The sequence below is a fragment of the Rhinolophus sinicus genome, chromosome 1 (genome assembly GCF_057876585.1).
Source record: "Rhinolophus sinicus isolate RSI-liver-muscle chromosome 1, RSI-T2T, whole genome shotgun sequence".
Lineage (NCBI taxonomy): Eukaryota > Metazoa > Chordata > Mammalia > Chiroptera > Rhinolophidae > Rhinolophus > Rhinolophus sinicus.
Genome location: NC_142501.1, coordinates 64,191,662 through 64,210,716, shown reverse-complemented (window position 1 = coordinate 64,210,716; position 19,055 = coordinate 64,191,662). Strand labels below are relative to the sequence as shown.

The following is a 19,055-nucleotide window of genomic DNA, read 5'->3' as shown; positions in this document are numbered from 1 at the left end:
TGTTCACTAATCCTGCCTTCTTCTATAGCCAATGTGCTTTTAAATTCATCTCTTGTGTTTATATTTCAGTTATTGCTTTTTTCAGCCCTAAGACTATTTTATTCTTTACAATAGATTCCAGTTCTCCGGTAAAATTCTCCGACTTGTCATCTATTTTCTTGAATATATTAATCACAGTTATTTTAAAGTCTGTGACTGATGGCTTAAATATCTGGATGTATAGGTCATCTATAGACCTATTTCTTTTGTCAATTTATTTCCCTTGGTCCTTTACTTTGGTATGCCTTGTAATGGTTTTATAAATGCCAGATATTGTATATAAAAAATTGGACTCCGGATGATGTAATCTTCTACAGAGGGTTCATCCTATCCTCTGATAGGCAGCTGGAATGGGGAGGAGATGGGGAAGGTTACTGTAATCAGAGACTGAGCTAACTTCAGTCTGGGCTGCAGTTTTTTATAAACTTGGTCTATCCTTGGTTTGCCCCCATTACATTGGTGTGCTGAAGCTCAAGAGTGCCTATCGTTAAAATTTAAGGAACTTTGGGAGCCAGTTGCTAAACACAGGCATTATTAAAAATAAATTATATGAACTTTCAATTAAATAAATCAAAAACAAAGGTAATACTCAAAACTCATCATTTCTAAATATTTAAACTAAATTTCACGATGTTATTTACACCTGTTGTAGCTGTATTAGAGAGATACTATATAACAGTATTACTACACATTTCTTCCCAACTCCACATTCAGTGATGTCACATGTGTAGATTGATGTAGCCCATGGTGGAAGCACTTGCACCACAGAAATCAGCAAACACTACAATCAGAGCTTAATTGTCTACGTCACTTGTTCTCAACTGAAAGTGACTTCTCCCCCACCCTAGGGCATCGTTGAAAATATCTGAAATTTTTGTCACAACTGGGGGTAATGGGGAGAGGGACAAGGGCCACTGACATCTAATGGATAGAGGTTACGGATGCTACTAAATATCCTACAATGTACAGGGCAGCCCCCTACGACAAAGAATTATCCAGCCCAAACGTCAGTTGTATTAATATTGAGGAATCCTAGTCTGCTGGTACCTCTGTTTCTGAATGTCGCAATCTTCCCCTCTCCTCCCATGCCTAGAATTGGCAAATGCCTGCAGGGGAAAGGTAGGCATTTTATCCGTTTATTTTATTGTTTTTGTTGTTGCTTTTTTTTCTAGCATTTTGAGTTGACTATTTGGTTCAGTTATTTTTAATCTTTCTTGTATTTATGAATAAAAATACTTACCTGTGAACTTTGCTTTTGATACAGCTTTGGATAGCTGACCGTTTTTTGGGGGGTTTTTTTGGTCACTTTTTGCTCTTTTCAATGTTTCCTTGTAAAAGGTGCCAGCCACTGACATTTTTATCTCTTCCCTCAGCTGGGACAGGTGTACCTCAGCAGTTGCAAGCTATGCCATGGTTGAAATAAGCAGCCATTGAAAGTAAGTTCCAGGAGTAGTCTACAGAAGACACTTTGGGAAGTGTGGTAGAGGATAATAACTAAGGGAGTCCATAACCAAGTATCTCTTTATACTTCCACCATTCTCACATCAACTTGAATCATTTAACTCTGCTGTTATTCTGGATTTACTGGAATTAAACCATTTATTTAACAAATAGTTAAGTACCAAGGATGTGCAAAATCCACTGCCCCTGTACTGGGTGGAGATGGAGGTTACAAATATCTTAAGTCATGACCCATTCTCTCAAGAAGTTTATAGATTTATTAGGGAGTGATTTGCAAATAACTGATGTATTAAAACTCTCAGCTACTCTTCTAAGTCACATTATTTGGGGAAGTTAGAATCCAGACTCGGTGTTTTTTTTTTCATTATTCTACAGAAACTGAAAATATTTTGGATGAAATGGATCACTGGGTCAAACAATATATTATAAAACATGTGGTAATGTTGGAATCAAAAGTATACTATACTGACTTAATTTTGCGAACTTTAGATTTGCATGCTGTTTATAATTTACCATGTAAATTTATTTAGAGCTCCACAATTTTTACCAACCTCACTTTATACTTTTATCTTTATGTCTTTTAGCACATGCATGTGTAATTATTTCATTTGATATGGTAGTGCTATGAGTCAGAAAGCGCTGATGTTATTCTCACCATTTTACAGATGAGAAAAATGATGGAATGTTTAAGTGACTTGCTCATGGGTATGTAGCAAGTCTGTGCTGGAACTTGACAACACTATGTTTCCACTTGGTACTCTGGATGGCTTCTGCACTTTTCTTTGATAATGTTACGTGATGGGTCAGCATTGTAAGTATGTATCTGAATGTTTATGCAATTCTTAGTCAGTGACCACGTTTTGAAAAAAGAATTATTCCTTTACAAGAAGAGCAGCTTTGTGGGTTGCCTCAGAAGTACTTGCCAAAAACTTGTACCTTAGTTTTCATAAACTATCTTTAAGTAATTTCAAATTCTGTAAAGTAGAATAAATATTCACGAATTTTCTGATTCATGAATTTTCGGATTATACAAACAAGATAAATGTACATGAATTATAGATAGAACTTTTACCTATTATGTTTCTCAGTTTACTCTAACTATGCATTCTAACTCACTAGAAAGAATCTAAGCTATTTCTGCGTACATTAGAAAAATTAACTGAAGAACTAGGATTGTGATTTAAGTGATGTAAGGCGAGATTGTCTATCCCCCACTTTTCTTCCCCCTAAACACACATATGTACACACACACACACACACACACACACACACACACACACTCATGCTCACACTTTCAGGTATCCATGGGTTTTATGTGTACCTATTGCTTCAATTGTTCCTATATGTGTGTGTATATAACTTTGAAATAGAAAAATGCAGTTATAATAATCTTTGCACATTGTGAAAGTTTGAATCATGCCTTGCCATAGTTTTCCAATTTCTCAAAAATGGAGATGTTTTTTCCTTAATTTTATGTTATACTTTTATGCCCTTTATGCTTTTCTTTCGTTTTTCCTGGTAGTTTAATGAGTCAGGCATTCGCAATGTTTGTTGCTCCCTATCTTTGTCAGTAACTCCAGAAAGTCTTTCAATATAGCTGTGATCTTATCCTGAGCTTTCAGATGAAATGAATATAGGAAAGTAACTCCTCTGTTCTAGATACTTTTCCTGAAACCATTGTACGTAGGCACAAGAGAGGAAGGGTCAATGGGATGAGAGGAATCAATTTTATATTCTCTTCAAAATAATATATGAGTTACTTAGGTATAATGAAAGTTTAAGCCACTACTCAGAAATCTTGTTCATTTCAGAGTGGTTTCACTGTACTGGAATGACTACTTTGTTAAAGGATTTAGAATGAGGTGAAGGGCAATTCAAATCTTTTAAATTCAAGTTAAATGCATTTTGTTAACAGTTAAGAAACATTTGCTGGAATTATGAGCCATTTCCAGCTAGAGTTCCATAAAAAGAAAACTCGAAATTAAGTTCATGTTACTCTCCCTAGTAGAATTCCATAGTGACTGGAATGGTTTATGAGTACGTATCATATGGATAGTGTTAAGAAGGGTTGAGAAAATGGGATTTGAATAGAGAGTAAGAATGGAAAACTCTCTCTCCCTACTCCCCTCCTCTTTCCCCCTCCCTGCTTTTACATTCCCCCTCTGCCTCCAACACACACACACACACACACACACACACACACACACACACACACACACAGCATTATATCAGAAGGGGAAAAGATTGTGTTGGAAGTCTCCTGTAGTAGTAAATGGAGCAGCATACATGGAATAGCATAGTTGAGTAAATTGTGTGTGGCACTGAACTGGAATTTCTTCAGTGAAAGGGCTTATATTCTTAAAGAGCTGAAAAGCGGCTTAAATATTCTAGTAGCCTAGAATAAAATTGCACAGGAGGCTCATGTGAAATGTAGCATGTGTGAATAGTTTCGTAGCAGAGTTCCATTTGAAATGTAGCAACACAGCTGGAGCAGTGACTCATCACGCTAATATATACTGTTAACAGACAGACTCTCTCTAATAAAGCCTGCACTTTCTCACATTATAAGGAATTTCTTGGGCTGTTGTGATAGCATGGTATGTTCCCAACACTTGGTCAAGGGCACTTGAATTTAACATTTGTAGAATACCTACCATATAGGAACTTTTCTGCATTTAGTTCTTACACCTGTTTGGTTTTATTTTCCCCATTTTATAGGTGATGAATCTGAGCTCACACATCTGGACTAATATTTAACTGTTACTACCAGTTGCTGTTCAGCCCATGCGTGTTCTGATGGAAGTAAATGAAGATAAAGAAATTTTAAGACAGAGGGAAGGATATTTACAATCACTTACGTATCGGTTGCCTCTTCTCCCCCCCCCCAATTTTTTTTTTTCAAAAACAGTGATGAAAATTTGGAATATAGCCACTTGAGAAAATGTAACAGAGAGTCAATAAGTGAAAATAAAATGATCTTCTAGTTTCAATAACTAAACTCCTGCCCATAAATCCAGCCGCTGCCCTACCTCACAGATGCTGAAAGGCTTTCCGGCTTATTTAACATTGGCTGTTTCTTCTGGTCAGGATTGCAAGGGGTTTCCCTAAGCGCCCCAGCAGCCGAAGCCCAGGCTCCTGATGACCTGAGGGATGGGTCTATTCACTCTTTGTTCAGCCCTACCTACATTAGAATGATCTTCAATTTTCAAACTAAGTACTATGACAAATACAGATTTTTCAAGGAATTGAAGGGTCTGTGTGTGTGTATGTGTGTGTTCCATTTGTTCCAATTGTGCAGAGCAAAACATTACCAGACTAGAGTGACCAAAGAAAACAGTAAAACTTTGTTTTCCTAAGATTCTTTAGCTTTCCTCTTCCCTAAAAGTTTGAGTGTTACTATTCTAAATCCATCAGTATACCAGCTGTGTGATCTTCACCAGGTACTTATCCTCTCTGTTTCTTCATCTATGAAATGTGTTGTGCAGATTAAAAAACCTAAAATACATACAGCACTAAAAACCATGCCTGGCATCTGGTAAGTGCTATATAAGTGTTACCCTTTGTTTTAGTTTATTCTTATTATTACATTAGAGGACCTATATAAAAGGAGCTATTAATTCAGTGCAAGGCCCGGTAGGTAATTGTACACAGAATACAAACTATCCTGTGTGGTTCTTCAAAGTGTTAAACAACGTTATCAGGAGCTGGTTACCCATAGATACTGAGGTTTATCGGCTAACACGGGAAAAAAAGGTCGCATTGAAGCTATTATACCCCTATTTCCTTCTCTTTTCAAAAGCCCCAGAAATCTACCTTGTACATTATGATGGCTTACTTCCTGTTTTCATCATGCTATTGTCTTATTCAAAATTTCTCCACAATGTTCAGACATGCCTCTGATCAACAAACAATTTCTTAGTAATGCTGACATGCCAGGGACTACAGATATAAATATGACTCAGACATGGCCTTGCCACTGGGGGATTCACGTACTAGTGGGCAGACCGCCCTATAGACAGATAATTGCAAAACAAAGTCAAAAGTGCAATGGTGGAAGTGCATTCAAGGTGCTATGGGAGCAGACATGAAGGGCACCAAAGTTCTCCCTGGCTTTCTGGAGGAAAAGATGCCAGGGCTTAGATTTCAAGTAGGAATTGAAACGTCTTCTCTGGTGTCCAAAGGCTTCCTTCATGGAGGTCGCCTTTAACCTCCAGCCCTGTCTCCCGTTACTCCCAACATAACTCACCTCCCCACTCCTACTGGACCAGTCTCCTAACTATTTTCCTGAAAAATCCACTTTTGGTCCGATTTCTAATTCCTCTTCTCATATGGCATCCGCAATCAGGCAAATCCTTACTTGTCAAAAACTAAACCCTTCTCTCTGCCTGGTAAAGTGTGGTCTTACGTCCTCCACACCAACGGGCCCTGCTTTGATGCAGTCATATACCTTCCTGTTACAATGACAGCATTTCAAACAGGCACAGTTGGATAGATACTAACATTATCTTTGCATATTGTGTAAGTGTTTGTTGTATTTTTCTTCTCACTCCTAACAAAGCTATAAGGACCTTACGGAGAAAATGGTTCATAGATTTATTTGTTTCACAACACCTGGCAAAGTGTCAGTCAAAGCAAAATAAAAGTGGTGAAGTATACTTTCTGAATTAAAGTATTTCACCAGTGCCTTCTCTGGTTTATCTGATACGCAATAAATTCATTTTATGAAATTTTAGAAGTTCAAATAACCAGAGGAAAGAACATTCTTACTTCTGTCAGTTAATTTAGTAACTGAAAGTCAGCAGTACTCTATGAGAAATAAACTAGCTTGGTAGAATTTGTGAATGTAAAGAAAATGTGAACCATGGAATAAATTACACATTTGGTTTATAAGCAGTCTGTGAATAAGGTTCTTGTACTTGCTAAGCAGTAAGAAAGCAGTATATTGTTGAGAGGGAATATATTTAGGGTAAAGTATGAAAATGCAATAATAATTGAATGGTCTTTTTTGTAAGGAGGCAAAACATATATATGTCAGTCAAGTAAATGAAGAGATCATACAAATATGTGAATGCACCACACACACACACACAGAGTGTAAGATAACAGAAATGGCAATTAGGAAAATAACCTTTTCAGACTGCTAATGATTAAGCATTTTCAAATTCAGCACTTCTTTCTTATTTTGATCTATTTCCTGTAAGTTTCCCTCCTACTGTTATTGATCATATTGTCCCACTATTTAGTATTTTCTGCCTGATTTTCTTCCCTCCCTCCCCGCTGACAACACTCCACACAATTTCCCACATTCACACACACACACACACACACACACACACATACACACACCCCTACCTCAACTGTTTCCTACAATTTGTGTTCAAAGTATGAAACCAGCTATCTCAAGAGGGTGTCTGATAGTGATCCACTGATTCACTAGACTAGTGAGTGATTTTCAAATTTAAGCTCATGGACCCCTACAAGAATTTTGAAGAAGAAAAAAAAAAAAAAAAAAAAAAAAAAAAAATATATATATATATATATATATATATATATATATATACACAGATTCTGTGCCAGTTATCAATTTATTGACTCTCCCCTCTAAATCTCCCCTGCCTGCTCTGCTAATATGGATCTGGGACCTTTAAATAGCTTTTTTTCTTTGTCAGCTGACATTAAACTTTTTCAGAAGAGACAGGAGAAAGATTGCAGGAGAGAAAGGTTGGTCCTTCCTGGTTTCAGTAAGCTTGCTCAAGAGGCTCCTGCACAGCTGATGGCTTTTCTAGCATCGGGCTCTTGCAACACATGGAGCTTCTCTACTTCCAGGCCCTGGCAATGCGGGCGGCTTGTCCAGTGCCAAGCTGCTGCAGTATGAGTGGCTTGTCCCACGCCCAGCTCCTCCAGTGTACACAGCTTCCCCAGCACTGGGCTCCTGCTGCAGGCCGCTTCTCCAGCATCCAGCCTTCTGGTGGCAGGCTCCTGCAGCAGAAGCCTGCTCTGGGGCACAGCCAGCAGCTGTCCCTGGCACTCCCTTCAGGTAGCTTTGTAGTGGAGGGCCTCCAGTGAGACTCCTCCCTGAAACAGCTTCCCCAGCACCCCAGAGGGTAGATTGCCAGCAAATTCCAAAAGGCGGATTTCTGGAAAGTTGCATTATCATGACCCCACAGTGACTTCTCTGCTGTTTAGTAGGCTACCGCCATGCCCTCTCTGCAAGGTCTAGATCTCAGCCCCAGGGAAAGGAAAGTGGGAGGGTGGGGGTTGCAGGGGAAACGATTCCTTGGGCTGCATCTCAGACAACATATAGAGATAAATAAGCCGGCGGCAGGCGGGCAGACTGAGCCTTGCCAAGGTGAAATACTATTTCAATATTTTTTTACCAGTTCAAAATTTTTCAATATTTTTTTGGCCTGGCTTTCATGGGTCTCTCCTTCAGAAGGAATGCTGTCATTTTTCTTGATACCTTAGAGATTTTACCCTGTGACAACAAATCATAGCAAGATTTGGGATGAGTAAAAGGTATGCCATCTTTTGTGAAGTGGGAGAAGGTTGATGATGACAGATAGGAAGGAAGAGGTGGCCACTCACAGATGCTCTCAGACACATCAGTGTCAGAAAAGTGTACATACGCGTATAGAAGTTGAGGGCCAGAAAATGGATTCCCTCAAAACCATGCCCTGTGACCCCTAGGAAGTTTTGTGGGCACCAGGGTACAAGTTCTCCGGTCTGAAGAGAACCATGTCAATGAAGCACCATTCTCTACAGTGGAGGCTAAAGCAGGGATACTTTCCCCCGAAAACTGACAGGAAACCAAGTAAGGAGAAAAAACAGACAATTAAAAGAAAAGGTAGAATAACCACATTAAACCATATTCCTTAAAAGCTCAGAAAAGCTTTTCCTTACAAGAATGCTAAAGGAAATCGAGGCAATATCACATCAAATGGTAAACTCCCTGACCCCCGCCAGTACCTATGTTTGGATAAAGGTCTTGCTTTTAGTTTTTGTGACTCAAAATCTCATATGGGTTAAATCCTTCATTTACAGTGGTTCTGTTTCTTATTTAAAACAGTTTTCCTTAGATCCATTACTCTACTGATCACATGATAGGAAAAGAGGTGGAGAATCTTAAAACAAAAAGTAAAGAGGATATGGCCAATTTTTACCATTTGGGATATTAACAAGTTGAACATGGCTCAGCAACTATCTCAAGTGTTACATCTACTATTATGACACAAGCTAAAGGTGTTGAAATATAAAGGATGTGTGTTTTCTGAGAGGAAATGGGTGACAATTTGAAGGGCTGGCTTTAACATGAAGAATAAATACAAAAGAAATCAGAGCAGATTCTCAACCAACACTAATGTACAATAAGTTTTATGCAAGATAAGAAGAGCTTAAAACTTGAAGAAAAAATTCAAAGAAACTTATTTGCTGATATTTTGAAAAATCTGTAAATGCTAGCATTTTCAAAAGGAAACATTTATGGAGAGATAGTAAGTATGCTTTATATGCTACATGTATTAGATTCTTGTTTGTTCATTTCCCCTAAGAAAATTGTAATTCTGTTTTAAATAAATGATATTTACTCTCAGTTAAGGTTTCTGTCTTTTTATTCCCCCAAATCAGCATTCTCATGGGACGTACAGAGCTTTTAGGATTTTCTCCAGCTAGATAAATTTTTGGTAAAGATTTTCCTTTCTTGAATAAGATCCATAATCTCCAGAATATACTGTCTGAATTAACTATTTTGGTGGAAAAGTCTGTATACTGCTTGTTTTATAGTAAACTATTGGGATCTTTCAAATAAAGTTTTTTGATCAATGCAGAAGCTGTTAAACTCCTATTACATAATTTGCTTATATATGTGTACGTATTTGTTGTAATTCCCATGTTACCTCCAATACAGGTAGTGCCCTTCATTACAGAAGTATGAATAATCAACTTGGTGGATATTATTCAGTCTGAATGATGTACATGAAGAACTTTCATTAAGGTCCATCCAATAAATTAATTTAGGACCATCATTTGCTGATAGAAAAATCAATAAATACATAAACATTTTTACGCTCACCAAAATCTCTTTCATAGTTCTGCTAAGCATCACGGTTATTGCAATGAACAAGTTAATGTTGGGTATTTTAAAGATGCGAATAGTGCAATATCAACCAGTCTACCAAACTGGTAATTTATCATGAACGTCAATAATTACTTTTGTTTTGTGGGAGAGGAGAAAATAGAAATAATAGAAAAAAGAAAACTGAGTAATGTAAAAATTCTAATATGAACAAGCAATAACTAGTTTGTTGCCATCTGTGATACGTCCATACCCATAGGTTTTTAACATACTTACTTGAACAATGGAGTACCACAAACAACACATTTATATATTCCAGGATCTTTGTGATGTGTATATTCTCCTTCGAAGGCACTGACAAACAATAAAGAGAGCATTAAAAAATTAAACTTAGCATTATTTCTTACAGAATGTATTTGCTTAAAATATCTTTCTCTAATAAATCTTTCAAGAGCTTTTTGTCCTATAATGAGAATAGACCAAACAGATGGAAATCTGAACATTACTAATATATTTCAAATCTATATACTAAAACGTACATAGAACTTATCCAAACTAGTACAGGTTAAATAAAATTTTTTTTAAAAAAAATATCAAACCATATAGTTACGTAATGCTTAGAAAAAATTTTCTCCTATTAAAAAAAAAGCAAAAAAGCTTGTAGCTCAGAATCACAGAAAAAAAAAAAAAAAAAAAAAACATTATTACATAAGATTTCTGCTACTCTACAGTGTCCAAGAGTGCGTATACCAGAAAACGCAGAAGGATCCAAAGACTTCAAGTGGAAGGAGTCTTATTTTTTGGTTTGAAAAGGAATATTGCAGCTTTAAGGGAATATTTTTCTAAGTTAACAATCTTAAAGGGTAGGAGGTCATTCAGCTAATACAAATCAGCTGTGCTAGCCCAACAAAACGTCTATGTGCTCTGCAGCTTGTTTTTATTATCCTTTCACCCTCTTTATGAGGTCCAATTTTTTTATAAACAGAATTTTTAAGAATGACCTAATCTCTAGTTGTTTGCGTGCATTAAATCATTTTGCGAGTCATGTACACAACAGGATGGGTCGAAGCCCTGGGCTGAGACTGAAGTGCATGGCTAACTCATTGTGCAGTGAGGGTGGACTTTGTCCAGGGATTCAACACTTGGGAAATTCAGTAAACAGTATCCACTGTGACAGGAAGAGAGTGTTGCCTATTAACAAGAACCCCATGTGTGGTAAAGAGCTCTTTCAGTTCATGAATGAAAACAAGAAGTTACATCATTAATAAATTTGGATCAGAGGTAAGTTACGGCCTTATGCCAAGCTCCATGGTATAAATTAGACAACAAAATGGTTGGACCTTGGCAAGTTACCTTTAAGCTGGAATCAGCTGAGAGAGACTTTATTCACTAAAAAGAGTCTTGGAAGTGAACAAACTCTTTTTTCAGGACTTAGGGCGAACTTCCAAGGACCAAAGCCATGTGAGGGCAGTTATTGAAAATTTTTGACATTCCAACCACAAATGAGCCAATAAATACTTTCTCCACATGTGCTTCAAAAAGAAATTGGAGTGGGGTAGAAAGGAACTAAATTATGCTACCTTCTTTTTGCAGCCAAAACGTCTATACTTACAATGGCCACCTTCACAATTTCAGCATCCTGGCACAGTGCCATGTCCCTCATGGTTTTGCTTACTGTGATGTCTTCCCAAAAAATGTACCTAAATCGCTATTACTTCCACACATTTTGTAGTAAACTAAAAACAGGCCCTTAATAAAAGCCTTGTGACTTTACATAAGATAGAGTGTTCATTAAATGGGGGAAAGAATAAATAAAACTTAGTCTTAACCTAAACAATACCATTTTCAAACCTTTTCAAGGATATTAATTTGTAGACTTTAGCAAATAAGTGTAGAATTCTGTAAATTAAATGTCAAGGAAGAGGATTCAAAGGCAGAGGGGGTGGGGGAGAACGAAGGCAAGAGCTCTTGCATAATGACTTTTTCTTCCAGCTCACCTTACCTTTCGGTCCCTTTCTCCTGAGTGACATGGTACTGCAGGGGTGTGAGCCGCTTCCTCAGTTCCTGCTGAGAAAAGACCACCTTACAGGTCTTTTTATCCCTACATGACCCTGGAAAGAGAAAGGATATGGGAGAAGGAGGATTTTTAGCTTGAATCCTAAATAATTGCTTTGGCTGGCCGCCATAACATAGTTTCTGCAGTCACTTGTCAGTGACCAGATCAGTCCGTAACGTACAAACTTACCTGAACTACAGCTGATTATTTCTCTGTTTAAAACACAGTGTTTCTCAAGATTCGGGTGATTCCATTGGAGCACTGACAATATGCTGTAGCCAAAACTGCTAGCATGTCATAAAAACTCATTGGCCATTCATAAGTTGGTAGTACGTCCTTTCTGTCTTCCAATACCTTGAAATTCTTTATTTTCAAACGAATTTAAAAACTATTTACAAGTATTTACACTGTATATATAAGATGATGGGCATATTATGTTAAACAATAATTCTCCCTTCAATAATTTTGCAACTTAGGTAGAATAATTTCAAACCTTCATCATTCAGTTTCCATTCTCGGTGATTTAAATACCATCTTTATTTTTGTTTAAACCCTAAAGATATATTTTTGCACGAGTAGCAATTTTTGTTCTCTGTGATTCTATCAGCTACTTCACTAGGTTCTGTAGAGTTCTTAAAAACAAGTATCTCTTTAAAGACTGTATCTTACCATGTTAAACAGGCAGCAAGAAATTTTTCATAGACTCCAGGAGAAGGCATTTACACTAATGCAGATTCAAGAAGTTCCAAAGAAAGGGTGAGAAAAATAGGGAGGGGGGAAAGACAAAGAGAAAAGGAAAAATGAATGTGATTTTATTTAGAGACCTACATTTTCTTTTTGCAAAGTATATTTAGGAACACTTCACTGATTAAGTGTATTTGAATGGTGAAATAATTTTAATGTGATTCTAATAACAATGGCAGCTTTTATTTCAACCTATACAGACTGCAGTAAAAGGTTCAGACAACACCTGTTTATATGTAGTATTTTATTTTACCTGCACAAATGAGCGAAAAGAAATATAACTCCAGGACAAAGCAACCCTTACTCGCTGCAGTAAAATCGCTTTTCTTTGCCATCCATCACAGTAAGAAAGAGGCTTACAGATGGCCCTACCTGCAAATATTTCCTATCATATTTTGAAACTGCTAAAAGAAAACTTGCTTAGTTTCCTGAATATTAATCTCAACTTATTTTGAAATATAAAGAAATATGACTTAGGAGTAGAAATGCTTTCTACTTCTTTTACTGTTAAGGCACCTAATGTCACAGTATGTGAGATCACTGGAATTAAACGAGGAGAAAACTAACCGGGTACCCCTGATGGTGGGCTTGAAGGAGGTTATCAGCTTCCAGAATCGAGGCCACCAACACAGAGTGGTTGATTCTCTAGGAGAAAATATGGAGGCAGGAAAAGAGCACCCCAGAGGCAAAGAGAAAGGTGCACTTCAGCGGAGGCCTGTGGGTTGTCAAACAGCGCGTTTCTTGACGCTCCACAACACATGTTGGGCCTGCTTGGGCCTGGAAAGACCCACAGGAAGAGCTGGCTTGTCACCAATGGCATGTTGGTCTCTCATCTCACTGGACCCCATATTACACTAGGCTTTATCCAAACACCTACTACTTACACGGTTAATATGTTCCAAGGGGTACATAGAAATGTATTCCTGAGAAACGTTTGTCATGTCAGAACAGGCCTCTCCACAGCTTGAGCACAGAATGCTCTTTCTTAAATAATCCATTGACTGGGATGGGCGATTTTCTGTTCGATTCACTATGGACTTCTTGAGAATTATCTTTTTGTTTTTATTTCTTTCTTTGTTGGAAGGGTTGCATCTTTGTTGAGTTTGTTCCAAAAGAATTATTAATTGCGAATTTAACACGACAAAATATCTTGGTTAAAATGATTCTTTCCAATGGCACGGATAATTAAAATCTGTACAATTAGAATTAAACATTTCTGTCCAAAATATTTTTGTTAATACATGTTCATTCATACAAAAAGACCAATTGTGTTCCCAAAGTTGAGAGAACTAAGCTACCCATCTGTATGTCATTTAGTACAAGAGAAGCAACTGCAGGTTTAAATTACATGGTATTGGATTGCAATTTCCTAACATTGGATGCTTTTCTGCTTTTTTACCTTGAGTCATTTACTAAGGAGTGTTCATAAAAAGTAGCTTTAAGCACAGATGCTTGCAAATCGTTTAGGCAAAGATGTTTCTCTCTTTTTCATTCTCTCTCTCTCTCTCAAAAATTCTCTTTTCTGAAGAAAAAGAATAAAACTGTTGGTCAGTATTGACAAACCATGTCAAGTATTTGTATAAGGAGAAAAGGTAAAATTGAAAACATCTGATTGAAGTAAATAATACAAACATAAAAGCTTTACTGATGAATGAAGGGTATTGAAGAGACTTTATTTCATAGATTAGAAATTACTTTTGATCTAAACATTCTTAAAAACAGATTATTTTCCACTATGAACCATCTCATTAACTGTGCTACAGAGACCTCGTTTTAATGGCAAGCTTTGAAAGAGTGCTGCTGTACTCTTTTGTTAGTCTCCATCTTATTTGGGAGGGGGATAGAGGTTTCATTCCAGCTTTCTTTGTTTGTCTTTCAAGAACCACTAAAGCAGTATTCACACAAATTTTGTAGGAATGTGCCCTATGTCATAGCCTACAAATTATTTGGTTTTGGTGCACTTAAAGGTCATCTTCCAAATTAGCAAAATTTTCCTACATCCTGGCTTTTCAACCTTAAATATAAATATTGTTTCCTAACTGTAAGTGAGGTTTGTTCCTTAAGAAATACTAGTGCTTATTTAAAGTTGTCAACTTTGTACATTTTTATTCTTTGGTCATACTGTGTTCTCAAAATAATTAGGCTTTTAAAGTGTACCTAATAGCAAAAGGAAGTATATGTAGACTAGAAACAACTATTGTGATTTTTATATTAAACAACTCAATGAGAAGTTAGTCAGATTTTAATAAATTTCTTGCCACATAGTTTAATAATAATAATATACTTCCTGGACAATTGAAAGCTATACCATTACATTAGCTCTTTAGCATCATAACCCAAAATTGGCATATATAAACATAGAAAAGCTTCACTTTTGTTTCTGATTTCCCTTCTTCCTATCAGACTCACTTTTCTAAAGTCATATGGTGCCACTGTTAATTTTGAAGAAATCATTGCATTTTGAAATTCTAGAATAATTCGTTGGATGGTTTCCCTTTACTATCTTCACTTAGGTACTGTAATTTTCTTATTACACAGGGTAATTTAACATTAGTATTATATGACATCTGTTCAATGACCTCTAAATTGGCTTAGAAGTATGTTACGGAAAGATTTTTCTCTTTATTTAAATGTTTAATGGAGTACTTTGAAGGCAGGAGTGCATGTATGTGTATACACATGCAACAAAAGTATATTTGAGGGGGTAATATTGCCACTTTGGTATCTAATCATAACACCATTCCCCACAAAGTAACTTTGGCCTAGATATGATCCATCGTGAACCCAATACAAGGGTGTTTATTTACTGATTTACTGAAATATGCCCAAAGTCTCTTTCTTTATTGAGGCTTGTTCCATGCTGTAGCCTCCGAGCCAGTGTTGTCAAGTTCTAATGGCAAGCTCTTTTTTTTTTTTTTTTTTAACAAATTTAGTCTTTTTTTTTTTTTTTTAACATTTTTTATTGGGGAATATTGGGGAACTCTTGCTCTCAGTCATAATAAACTGACAGCAAGAATTCACATTCTGGCTCTGTTTCCCAGTCACCGTAGGCAAGTCAGTCTCTTTGACTTTGTATCGCTACCCCCACAGGTCTGCTATAAGGCTCACAGCAATTATCACTTAGTAAACACTGGCTGAATAAATGCAAATCACACTATCATTTTGATGACAGTAAATTCTGAAGTTAAAACTGTATCTTGCAATGTAGCCAGGTCAGGTATTTCAGGTGCTGCAATATTTTATTGGTAATTATGTTTCTATAATAATTCCCTCAGAAGAATATTTTCCTCACATCTCTAAAAATGATTAAAATAGGAATTGAAAAAAGAAAACTCATTAGTGCCTACTATGTGCCAGGCACATTTATATAACCACATTTAAACCTCTCAATAATTCTAGGAGGTAGGTGTCATACCCATTTTACAGATACAGAAACTGAGGCTCGGAGAGGTGTACCATACTTTACTAAGGAAAATAGCAAATAGATATATCAACTCAAACCCAGGGCTATCTGATTGCAAAGCCCATGGTCATTATATTTTCTGTGAGGAAAAAAATATGATGCAACTTTCTTCTTTAATTATGCAATAACTTTCAGCTTAAAAACTATCACTAACTACTTAAGATAACAAGGGCAAAAAGTTATGATCGCCACAGTACATCCAGAAAAAATAAATACACTTGTCTATTAGCTAATGTCTGTTTTCCCTGTGTTCATTCCTTCAGCACTGGGTCAGTGACAAGGTTCAAACAGGATTCTCACAAACTCTATAAAACTTTGAAAGGCTTTTTAACTTCCTGTTAAGAAGTAAATCAGATCTGTTACCTAAATCTTAGAGCACTTTTAAGTCATAAATCTTATATTTCAGTGCAAAAAATCAAAACAAAACCTAAAGATCCCATAACTTTAATTTTGCTTCCAGGATCAGAAAAAATGAAACTATTAAATATTTTCCCAAGATAATAAATGAATGAGATAATAAGACTATCTTGTTTTGCTTTGAGTTTACTGAGTTAGAACAGTAAAATTCATGTTGAAATATCTTGCCACTATATTTTAAAATGGTATACTTTAATTTTCACAAATAAATTTCAATTTTCAGTTGGTCATTAGTCTGTCAAATTGGAAATCTGAACAAACTTTTATTCATATAGTAGTGTTAGGAATTTCTAAATAAGTGGGCATTTATAAAAGCCATATCTAGTACATTTTTAGAAGAGAATGTAAAATATATCCCATGAACCATTTTTTTCATGTTTGCTTGTTTTGCATGCCAGTAATTCAAAAAAAGCCTTTAAAAAAAAAAAAGAAATGCAAACCGCGGGGAAGAAATGCTCGATGTCATGACAGAGTACTGAAGTACTCTGGTTTCCATGAAACTACGGTTGCAGGGCTTACTTTGAAGACCACTGATCCGACATTTTTCTTACTATTTTTTTTTTTAAGTCATCAAAAATGTTGAACATGCCAGGCACTGCGCTAAAATATACTCATTCACTTATTCATTCAATAATTATTTATTACCTACAATATACTGGCATTATTCTAGGTACTTAGGATATAGGTACGTAGGATATACTGGTGAACAAAATTAAGATCTTATTATCATGGAAATCCCATAAAAGCAGCAGGGGTAGGGGAAGACAGACGAAACACAATGAAAATAGGTAAATTACATAGTCTCTTAGAATGTGATAAGTATACAGGAAGGAGAAAAGCAAAACTGAGCACAGAGGATTGGAAGTGCTAGAAATACAGGCTGTAACCTCAAATAGAGTGGTCACGGTAGGTCTCACTGAGAAGGGGACATTTGAGCAAAGCCTGAAGGGAGAGAGGAAGTTGGCTGTGCTGATAGCTGCAGGAAGTGATTTCTGAACAGATGAAGTAAATGGCCAATGTAAGAGATGAATGTACTTAGAGGTTCGTACTCCAGTGGTAGAGACACAGACAGGTGTCGCAATACAGGTGCTAAAACCTGAATATGAATGGAGCACATCAGCAACCATTTAAACATGTAAAGCATATGCTTTTAAACCACAAAACTTAGAGTTACGTATCTTAGTACAGACAGTATCTGACATTACCTTTTTTACTTCCAAGAGAAATCTTAGTGATCACTAGCGCCTCTTTTTAGGCAAGTGCTATACTCAAAACAGCTCTCAGAGAGTATTTGTCTGGCTGAACTTGAACATGGAATCTGCTAATTTACTCCCTGTACCCAAAGTCATCCCTTTCAGACGCTAGATCATCATTCCCAACCTGGAGTCATGTGTAAGAGGACACTCAATAGATAGCTTTTCGTAATGAATTTTTGATGGGCCTGGAGAGCAAAGTCCTCTGGCCAAACAATGCTTTTACCATTCTGAACCACTTCAATAACCCTCCCCTTCTGATTAATCTTGTAGGTGATGGGAGGGAACATGCAGAACTAAAGCAAGTATAAAAATAGTACCTCAACTTAGTTTCCATTTTTTAAAAAACATTCTTAATTTTCACATTTAGGTTCAATTTAATTTCATCTGTCCTCTAAGCCCTAAATGTAACACAAAGAAAATAAAACTCCAGGTCTTAGGAGTCAGAAAGCAGACAACTGTTTATTTTTACAGTAAAGATTTTTCTTTTCTATATGTAAGACAAACCATATCTTTGTCATAGTAATAATCACATTTCATGCCTTTTCGCTGTTTTCCTATTCACATAAAACCGTTCTACAGATCACCTTCAGTTATATTCTACGGATGCATGCAGAGTTCTAATTAACATCAATGAACATTATACCAAGCAACCTACCATTTTAAACTTCTTGAATTAAACAAGACCCTGTGTTTTAGTGGTGCATAGTTGAATGATAAAATTGGTCTTCTGGTTTCCATACTGAAGGTTTGAACAGATAAACTGAGAAAATATTTTCAAGAAAGTTTTCCTTCCAAGTAAATACCCTGATTAACTCACCACTACTCTGCTCAGTCTTTTCATCTGTATACCCTTAGTACTAGTGTATTTACTGTGCAAGGTACTAGTTACACAGGCTAACATCGTGTTTTGCAATTATTCTCAAATGTCTTCAGTTGTTTCTGCTTTATTTTCTCCGGATTATAAATTCTTTGAAGATATAAACTGTTGAGCCTAATATTAATTCACACTTTCTACAACTATTTCTTAAACTTCTACAGTAAATCAAGAACTGTGATGAGCACAGGAAAGCCCCAGGAGAATATACATTCCAGAAGGAAATATAAGAAAAGCAATCAATACAGTGTGTCTTATAGTAAAAGTATCTGCAAAGTTTTGTGTAAAGAGAGTTAACGACAAAGACATTAATACTCTCAAACTTTACTAATCTAGACTGACTTGGTCCAGTTATAATTGGGACATAGAAAACGCACAGTTTGTAGAAACAGAACCTACAGGGTAAGAGGGCCAGGGGAGATTCAAATAGGGAAGAGAACTCCGTCTAGACAGCCCGAGAGATGCAGTGTGATCGAATGTGTATGTCGAGGTAGTAGATACCCTATCCTGATGAAAAGAATGCAAAGAGTCTTTCTTGTAAGCGGTATCAGCTGATTTAACAAAGCAAAAATAGCCAGGATAAAATGCAGACTCAGATTGGGAAAAGAAGAAATTGGGGAGCTGATAACTAAGGCAGTTTTAAAATTAAGGGGTTTTAAAATGTGCAAACGTTT

The 19,055-nt window shown here is 36.4% G+C and overlaps 1 protein-coding gene across 2 annotated transcripts in view; it reads right to left on the bottom strand.

Annotated features, from left to right (window-relative positions):
- Positions 1-19,055, bottom strand: part of MSRB3 (methionine sulfoxide reductase B3) — a 150,562-nt gene that overhangs the window by 92,409 nt on the left and 39,098 nt on the right. For both annotated transcript variants that reach the window (XM_088800467.1, XM_019732461.3), the window contains 2 exons: positions 11,574-11,682; positions 9,848-9,925 (listed from right to left, as the gene is read on the bottom strand). In XM_088800467.1, coding sequence (XP_088656593.1) covers positions 9,848-9,925; positions 11,574-11,682 — 187 coding nt within the window. The remainder of the gene's footprint in view (positions 1-9,847; positions 9,926-11,573; positions 11,683-19,055) is intronic.